The sequence below is a fragment of the Perissodus microlepis genome, chromosome 11 (genome assembly GCF_051167445.1).
Source record: "Perissodus microlepis isolate ML-2025 ecotype Zambia chromosome 11, ASM5116744v1, whole genome shotgun sequence".
Classification (NCBI taxonomy): domain Eukaryota; kingdom Metazoa; phylum Chordata; class Actinopteri; order Cichliformes; family Cichlidae; genus Perissodus; species Perissodus microlepis.
In genome coordinates, this window is record NC_140471.1 from 19,455,317 (window position 1) to 19,465,265 (window position 9,949).

A 9,949-nucleotide genomic window follows, 5' to 3' on the forward strand; every position below is an offset into this window, starting at 1 on the left:
CAAATAAAAGCTATCTGTGCACAGTATACAAATATATAACTAGATAGACATATGCATGCAGGATCCCATTTAGCCAGACTGTCAGGAAGTTTGAACATGACAGGGAATATCAGGCATCCCGGCAGAGGGGAAACACCTGGTTACCATGACGTCACCTTCAGCTAACACAAACAGGCAAACTGGAAAGTCCAAACTGGACTCCAGTTGCGATCAGGACGGTGGAACATGACCTTCCAACAGCATCCGTGTTGCCACATAGTATGATCTGACCCCTACATGACCCGGGCCACCGCCATTGGTCCCCCAAACTGCATGTCCAACACAGTTTGACTGATGATGAGGACAGGATATTTGGGATTACAACAGATCTGAATGAGGATGACCTGTAGTAGTAGCCGGAGTCATGGTTCAAGCTATGACCTTCCTCTGTTCTGTCGGTGCCAAGGCCAAACATCACTCCAGTATGTGTCCTTCCTGAATGGAACACAGCCGTGGAATAGAGACATCTGTCTCTCATGATAAGCGCATAGATAAATAGCAATGTCAGGAAATGTCTCACATATAACAACTTTGGGTGACTCTTTATAAGACAGCCCACGACTAAGGGTATAATATTCCTGTATGAACTTATTTGAAATTCTAATGTTTACCAACAAATATTTAAAGGTAGGTACACATTTATATATAAAAGTTATGTTTTTTTAACAATATAAATATTATAAGTACCGTTCTCCCTTTTAAACTTAAAAGAAACAAATTATAGACCTAAGTATATACAGTAAAGTAAATTTATTTACTTAAGTTTACTCTTTTTTTCTCCTTTTACAATCACTGTTCAAATATAACTTTCAAAATGAGTAAATTAAAACAAAAATGCATTTATATGATGGAACAAAGACTCGAATAAATAAATAGAAATATACAATTAGAATTAATTCAATCAAAATTGAACACCAAAGAATTGACCCTATAAAGTGGGGAAATAAAATCCATCAGGCACATTGACATAATGAATATTAAATGATGATATTAAAAAAAGATGTAAAAAAAAAAAAAAGGAAATTACTCTTAAAATTACTCATGATGTAAAATTACTTATACATTAATTTAAATTTACTAACACAATTTCTAATGACACAATTTAGTTATAGTATAATTATTTTTTCCTGCAAAGACCTGCCTTTTTATGCCTTTATTCTAAAGTACCTAGCTGTAAGTATATAACTACACTGTAATTACAAGTAAAATACATTGAAATTCCAGTTAGTTACAGGCGAATTACACCCTCAGTAGGGGGCTGTATAATAAAGTGTTACCACTTTGCAAGATGTTGACCAACACAGGGCTTTAATATGCAGCTCCTCGATGCATTTTGCTACTTTCAGTTGAATCTCTATGCAACATTTGCATGTAAATAGAAGCTGCCAACAAATCAAGAGATCGACTTTACTCTATTGAGTTTTGGTGGTCAGACAGCCCATGTTTCACCCTTTGTAGGATCTGTCTTGTTGATCTAAGCAGTGCAGCACCATCAATTAGAGGAGCGTGAGTACAGTTGAGCGCATTCGTACACATGCCACGACTCTACTACAAGGCGCTCATTGTGCACTCCGCCTCTCTAAGTGGTATGTGCAGTACAGTGTCGGTGGCATGAAACAAAACACCCACTTCCATTAGCAGTCAGCTTGCTTTAGCGAGACAAAAACGTTTCTGGGCATTAGTCACTGTTGCGCTCAGGAGGAGAGGAGTAACATGGTGTTTTATTGGAGGAGAGCTAACAATGGGAGGAAAGCCTCGGCCGCATAGTTCGGACACACCAGCAAGTTTCAATTCAGGTTCCTAAGGCAGAAAAACAAGGGTAGTGACAGACGCAGTGTTTTGAAGAACAATTAGCCAACATTACGATTCAAAGGCTAGACATCGTGTTGCGCAGGAGTGGCTGTCTATGTAATCCAGTGCTACAGTATGGATACAAAAAACCCGCACTAAAAATAACAACAGATGGGTAATCCATTGTTTACACTCAGAGTAGTGACACGTGTAAATAAAATCCTACCTAAGGTAAGAGACACAGAACTTCCCACTGGCATGAAAAAAATGGAAGCTTTTCATTAAGTGTCACCTGTCTAGCACGAGATATATTTGCACGTCTCAGCAGAGTGACCAAGTTTAACCACCAGCGCTGAGCCTCCCATCCGCTCTGAGCCACACAGGAATGCAGTGTATATAGCTGTGTATGTCTAGCTTCAGAGCTTCAGGCAGGACAGGAGCAAATTGGGAAGTCCCAACCTCTCTGATGCCTGATCTTTCTAATGGGCTGCTTGTTTGATGGCAGACTGAGGTGGTAATTAATGGCTTTAAAGCTCAAGGTGGGACACTTTTGTCTGTGCCATCAGTAAACAAGCTGTCAAAAAGGTGATCAGAGCAAATGGGATGGTTAAACATTAAAGGGTTTTGTCTCTTGATGAAAAAAGCAAACCCAGAGGATTGATCCTGGTTACGTTTGACCTTTTCTGTTTTGTTAACCCCCCTCCACTTTTTATAAAGTTAAAGATACACGGATGGTGGTGAAATGCTTGATTAGTTGGTGATTCCTCTATTGCAACGCTTAATGAAATCATGTGTCAAGACTGAAAAGTCGGGCAAATAAGGAAAGAAGTGTATCAAAACCAAAAGAAAAAGTGAGAGACACAGAAGCAAACACGAGGTGGTCACTGACACATTTAGTGGGTCAGGGACACAAAAGACGCTGCCTGCCAGGACTCCAGTGGAGCATGAAGCCACCAGGGGAGTGTAACAGGAGAGCCCTGGAGCCCCCACAGAGGCTGCTCGCTAACCAACCTGCTAACAGCCTCAAAGGCAGCGGGACGACAAAGGCCACAGGTTGCTCAGACCTGCCCCGCTGCCAGGTGCCAGGATGCCAACAAAAGAGTCTAGTGAGACCTCCCCATTAAGCCCGCAGTAAGTTTCAGCTTTTGATCTGTACCAATAGAAATCCTATCTCATGAGAGAACGACAGTAAGAGGAGAGATGCTGGGATGTGTGGTCAGACAAAAGGTGCACGCTGTACTCTGAATACATTTAAAAGCCACAGTTTCTGATTATGTCAAGGAGCCATAACAAAGTCAATGAGGTTACTTGAGATCGCTGTTAGTTTGAAATACGGCCCTTAACGAGGAGCTTAAGACATGTAATTACACATCAAACTGTACACACAAACGCCACGCTCTCTGTACAAGACACAGCACACGCTTCGAGAAATAAAAGCATCATCATACTAATGCTGTGGTCCGTAAGAAGATTAGCTGTTGCTGTAAATTGTAGCGTTGTTATCTTAGCAGATAACCCGGCGAGACAAAAGGATTGTGATGAACACAGATAGGTGTGAGAGGTGAGGCGATAAACTGGACCACCCACATGCCCACAGCCAAAAGTACTACTTTTACAGTAAAGAAAGTAGGGGTGTTTCTGTCAGATTACAATCAACATATTTTTTAATCTGGGTCAGTAAGTCGTATTATTTTGATTTATTTAAAAAAAATTTTAATAAGACTGACAAAAACTACCACTACTGATGGATTAAAGAGTAATTTTCACATATTCCCACAGTGTTTATGGAAAAGACTCACTTTATACCACCGGAAAGCGACTAATGACTTTGCTTCAGGATGTAAACAGCACCGACAGGCTTGTTGTTCTGCCAGTGTGTATGAAACACTGAATCTCACACATTTAAATATTATGTTCAATTCAATAAAACTCATTAAGGAAGACAAAATAGTGAATGGAGGTCCTTCAGCCAATCAGAGCAGTGATAAGTAGTGACAACAGAGACAAAGGAGCCTGACAAAGTCTGTTGATACCTCTGCAGGGTAAATATAGAGTGGGTGCATTCCATTATAAGTGGGAGGTTGATAAAGATATCAGAGAGGATACAAACTTGTGTATCTCAGTGACTCCCAGAAATAATAGTCTGTTTATCATATCTTGCTTTCTCTTTTTCCCCCTACAGATAAAAGTCCACGTTTCTAATTTCTAATCATCATCAACACACACACGATTTATAACTAGTGCAGAAATAAATCTAAAACGCTCATCTTTTACAACTGCACAACAAAAGTAATGATACAGACAGGCCGTGCAAAAGGAATTCATCACCCTTTAAAGTGAAGAGAGCGCTACAAACAAACAAGTCCATGTTATATTCCCTTAAAGGAGAAATGAGCCGCTGGATATATGTGCATATTGAGCAATAACATAATCCCGATCATCGTTCGTGTCGTCCTCCCTTTTCTTCTAACACAATGCATGCATGAAAAGCTTCCTGCTGTGTTTTGACTACACAGCGACAAGTCAAAATATCAGCCATCTCTGAACAGTGACATCAAAAACATCTACCGCCATAATACAGAAACACACACGCAATAAAGTGGCTGGGAAAAAAAGGCAAAAAAAAGTTCAAGCATGTGCAAAAACTTCCAGAGAGTCACCGAAATCCTGTAATTAAACACATCTCAAGCTCGTACCTTTATACACAGGTAGTTGTCACAGCTCCGTGATTTTGCTCTGGAGTGCATTTTGCCCAAAGGAAGCATTTAGCCACCAGAGAAACAATTCCAAAATTCAATAAATCACGTGTCTCCAAACTCCAGGTGAAAGACTTTTGTAATCCACACTGTGAGTGTAGTAAGTCATTGCTGTGGTATCAGTGGGTCCGGCACCATTTCTCTCCCCTGTCTCTCTCCTTTTCTCTATGCTGTGGTGTCTGTAGCTGGAGTAGACTAAACTTCAGAGCGTGAGAGAGGCAGTGCGCTGGCTCCCCCGTCACTCACCCTCCCTTCCTCCAACATAACCTCCCCCGCCCTGCTGCTTGCTTTTCTAATGAAGCTCCATCCAGCTGGACAAATGCACACTCCTGCAACTTCAAGCTCATCATTCATAAAAAAAAAGACGGGGAAAAAAAGAAAAAAGACACATACACACTACCTGACCCGCACACCCCGACTCCCGTGAGCCCCAGCACTCCACCCAGCAGGCATCAGACGTTGACTAACTCCTCTCTGCCCTCCCTGACCCTCTACACCCCTACCTCCACCAGCTCCCCTCTACCCCTCTTGCCCACAATGGTCTCTCTTTGTCCTGACAATACAAATGGACTAGGGTTTCAGCTTATTCTGCTGCTTTTCAAAAGAAAAAAGAAAGGAAGACATCAGCATAGGATTGGTTGGCTCAGGTCACTCATTACAATGGCATTCCTCTTAAATATTGTCAGGGGACTGCCCTATCCTTTAACTGACTCACAAACCAATGACATATGGAGACATCCTCCCGCTACAGAAGCCAGATATAACTTCTTTATAATGACTCTAAAAATGTTTTGAATTATTAAAATAGGTTTTACCTGATTCCAAATTGAGGAATTGTGACAAGCACTGCAAAAATATCCCTCTCTTTGACACACAAGCATCAGAGGTGAGCATATTTTTACATGAGGAATGCAACAAAATGACATGTTTGCTAGCTGTGAATGGTAGCTCCTTCCCATTTTTTCCTAAACACAGGAAGTCCTTGTTCGGAGGAACGACATGCTCTGTAAGAATACACACTCTGTGTGAAAAAGATCACATTAGGTCAGTCTGTGCAAACAGGGAAGGTAGTGACGACGGGTAATTGAGTTTGCTTTATTTTTAGAGAGAGAGGCACTGGAGTCTCATCAGATGTCATTAAAGGCAGACATCACAATGACCTGAGAGGCACAAAAAGACACACACTGACTGACTGGAGTCTCGCACTCAGTGTGGGCACACTCAAACACACACACACACGATTACTCTCATATTGACAGTGATACTCAGAGACATTTATACTTTGGTGTAGTGCATTTCTGGGAAATGAAACAAAGAGAGCAGATACTGTTATGCACTCGGTCTACATTTAGTCGTAGTCTTATAGCTACTGTATAATCTTCTGTGTAAGCAGAAGAAGACATACCTCACATATGCACTCTGCAAATACACACTCCTCTCTCTCCTACTCGGAGTGTGTGTGCTTGGACTTAACCTATAATTTCTGCTGCCTTGCCTTTCCACTGGGCTGGTTTCAGCAGGTCAGAGTACAGATTTTCTTCTTTTATGTCTCTCCATTTTTGTCGTTTTCCTTCTTTTTAATTCATAGTTATCCCATTGAGTTAAAGTTGCTTCACATAGGCAACAAAGTAGGTGAAGTTATATGTATATATATATATATATATATATATATATATATATATATATATATATATATATACACACTACATGTTTACAAAAAAGAAACATTGTTTAGCTACAAAAGTAGTAAATTCAAGTTAATTCAAAGCTGCCTTGACAGGTGTCCACTGTGTTTGTGTCTCTAAAACACGTTTATTAGATTTTCAGCACTGAGTGACATTAAATTTGGTTTAATTTCTTTTTATAAAACTGGCAGTGGAGTAGTCAGCAGCTCTAATCTTTTTATGGCTCCAGCAGATCAGAATTTCCATGGTGTACAAATACAGGGATTCACACAATATGAAACAGGCTGCATACAGACACTTTAGTAGTATTTCTACTACACGCACCTCATCCTGCTTTGTCGTATTTTTACTCTACATAGGGATACTGTTTACAAAATGAGCTGGAATAAGCTCCAGCCCCGAGCTCAGGATGCTGATTTGGATACGTGGTTAAGAAGGTCTAAGAAAAAAGGGAAATGAATATCAGGTTGCGCTCATTAGGATTTGAAAATAGTGAGTGACACTATAAATTTGTCATGAAACTGTGTACTGAGGTCATAAATAAAGTGAGACATAGCATCCTTTTTCATAGACTTCAGCGCAATAGGATGTCTTTTTGCAGCCCTTTTGGAGAGTCTCCCCCTGCTGGCCCTTAAGAATAATACATGTTTAATGCACCTTTCCACTCGCTTCGTTTTTGAGACCTGGAAACTAACTTTTATACATACAGTTTTATAGGTCTTTTATTATGCGATAGAGAAGACTTCATCTGTCTACATTCTGCATTCATACATATCCTTTTTGGGATTGTGGAAAAATGTCTCAACTGTGGCAACAAAAAAAGGAATTAAGACATCAATGCAGCCCTGCTGCACTGCAATAAAAAAATAAAATGCACTCTACAGCCAAAATGTATATTTACATGCAGGGTGATTTATTCCACAGTGCTGATGACCTTGTTCTAAAGACAAGAACACATCCATCTGTGAGCTCTAGTTGTATGTACAGTGTTTTGATTCACATCAAGATAGCAGTTAAGTTCGAGACAGTAGTGCATGTTTGCACAACTACATAAATAAAACTTTTCCTGTTGTTTTTCCGTGGGCAACCATCAGGTTTTAAAATAGCCTTATTTACGCAGGCTTCTGGTAAACTACATTTATGTGATCTGAAAAGGCAGATATGGTCAGTCCCAGGGGTTGGTACGCAATCAGATAAACCTATCAAGGGAGCAAATTAGTCAGATGACACAAGAGCTGGAGTTTCATCATTTTTCATCATCATATCTTACAGTTTTTGAAAAGATGAAAACAGAAGACAGATTTAAGGGGAGGGTGAACGCAGAAGATGTTTGGATAAAGATTGAAATATTTTCATGGCTCTGCATTAGATGAGCATAAACACACACAGGCAAAGTGCACACTCCAAACGCTCGACATAAGGCAAAAGTCAAAAGTAACTCAAGTGCATGCCCTGTTGCTGATAGACGAGCGGTCATTGTAATGAAATCGCACACACAGAGACACACACACACACCAAACTGTGGAATGTGACACCTTGGTCCTACCTCACTTCATACCAAAACCACACAGGCCACCAACAGCTGTCATGAAATCTTAAAACTTCACCCTTTTTCCATCCTCATAAAGTCAGGACGGCAACAACTGTGGCAACACATCTTTACAACAGCATAACACACAGCATCAGTTTAAAATAATGCAGATCTTTGAAACAGCTCAGAGTTTATTAAACTTCTCAAAATGCCAAATAGCAGTGATTTGATATCTGCTAATATCTTGTTTATTCATTCTACAACAATTTAAGATTATTTAAGAAAAGCAGTAAATCTTCTGTCATAACTGAACATTTTTATTATAAAGTCGACATTCGTATCAGCTCCTTCCAGTCAACTGGCTGATCGATTGGTCTTTGCAGCCTCAGCCTTAGTGTGTTACTGTTAGCCCAAAGCCCTTGCTTGCAGCAAAAGTCTCAGTGTTACACAAAAACAATCCAGAAACACAACAGCATTTTGTATTAAGTTTCATACTTACAGATCTGCTTTTGAATTCAGGAAATGTAGAGGACAAAGTGAATGAGTCATCAGTCTCCGTCTGTCCGCCTCACACAACCTTGAGAACTCACATCACATCACCATCCAGCCTCACAGACCCTGAGCTATTGCCCCCTTTGCTCCTTTCTCAAACTGTTCCAGTTCCCGGGAACTCTGAACTGAATCGTTCCCCTTCTCGCAGATAGACTCAACTGGGCTGCTGGACATTTCAGATTGACTACCTCTGTATACAAATGCACATAGCTATACAAACAGTCACACTGCCAGGCCAACCCCCAGCTTCCTCTGCCATGCCAGAGTGCATGTAGACCGAGACCAAAGTCAGCATGCATCTTAAATGCCCATTAAAAACCTCAGACCTCCTGTATAAATGCTGTATTCCGCTGATGTCGTAGTTAGGATCAAGATTTACCGCCACCTTTAAGGCAGTGTGGTGCAGCTGTTGCGCCGACATCCCCACCATATTCGTGCTCTTTACTGAGAGTAAACATTAAGAGAGTATGCCACCTGTCATAGCCCCCTAATGTACCTTAGCCCCCTGCTGTGCGGACGTCTCACTCCAACACAAAAGCCAGTGTTTTCCCTGAGTATGCGAGCACAGGTGGCTGGAGGAGGCAAGGTCGAGTTACAGCAACAGCTCCCACAGTTCAAACCATCAAGGAGCCAAGGCAGACAGACTAAGCCAGACTGAATGTACTGAGGACAATAAATACAGTACGGCAAGCAATAATGGTACATAAAGTAATCCCTGTTGTTAAATCACAGCTACTTGTTAGTCTGGTAGACCAAGAAAACAAAGACTTCCCTCAACAACTTGACATTAAGATTGAGATTCTTTATTTGTCAATGTACTGTTTAAACTCTTGTAGCATATACAATGCTAAACAGTACATTGACTAAATAAAATCCATACTGCCTACTGATTTCACCGACTTTCTGTTTGTCTCTGTTTGCAAGTAAGACAACATGAACTAATTAGTGCCACTGATGGAGTCAAAAAGATTTAATATGAAACATTAAATATAGAATTAATCACCATTAACTGCCTGTCCTCTATCTAAAATACTGGTTGAGGAATAACAATGACAAACTTTAACTTATTTAACTTGTCTTTTGAAGAAATTGCATCATATGCCTCAGAGATTGGACAGCAGTCAGTACTTACAAACACAAATATACTCGTAAACCCAACACTGAATCCTAATGCTAAAAATCCACCACAAAAACCAGGACTTACCTTCTTTTGCTCTCTGCCCTTAAAGTCCAACAACACATGTGGGTGTTTCTGGCTCTGTGGACTCTGAGGAGCTGGCATCTGGCTGTCTAACCAGAGGTGAGGACCAGCCCCCAAGTCCCAGAGGAACCTGACACGTTACATCAAATGCACGGTTTTGTTGGCTGAAGAGAATCACAATATTAAGGTTAGCCAGGCAGAGAGTTTCCCAGCTCCACCCCCTCTCCCAGGCATCCCAATTCCTCAGCGGGGCGTAACCCATTCGTTTTATCTACACCCATCTCCCTCCTGTGTGTACACTGTGAGGGGAATGCACAGGAACTGGTCTGGCATGTTAACAACGTCTAGATAAATATACTCTACCTGTGCTTTCCGATGCCCGTCTTTCATGCCA

The 9,949-nt window shown here is 40.9% G+C and overlaps 1 protein-coding gene across 3 annotated transcripts in view; it reads right to left on the reverse strand.

The window, feature by feature from the left end:
* Nucleotides 1-9,671, reverse strand: part of plekhg4b (pleckstrin homology domain containing, family G (with RhoGef domain) member 4B) — a 29,820-nt gene extending 20,149 nt beyond the window's left edge. For 2 of the 3 annotated variants that reach the window (XM_084942953.1, XM_084942951.1), the window contains exon 1: nt 9,559-9,671. In XM_084942953.1, coding sequence (XP_084799079.1) covers nt 9,559-9,636 — 78 coding nt within the window. In that variant the 5' untranslated portion in view covers nt 9,637-9,671. Of the gene's footprint in view, nt 1-4,526; nt 4,784-9,558 lie in introns of those variants that run through there. The other variant, XM_084942952.1, reaches the window with a different exon arrangement.
* Nucleotides 9,672-9,949: the final 278 nt, after the last annotated feature.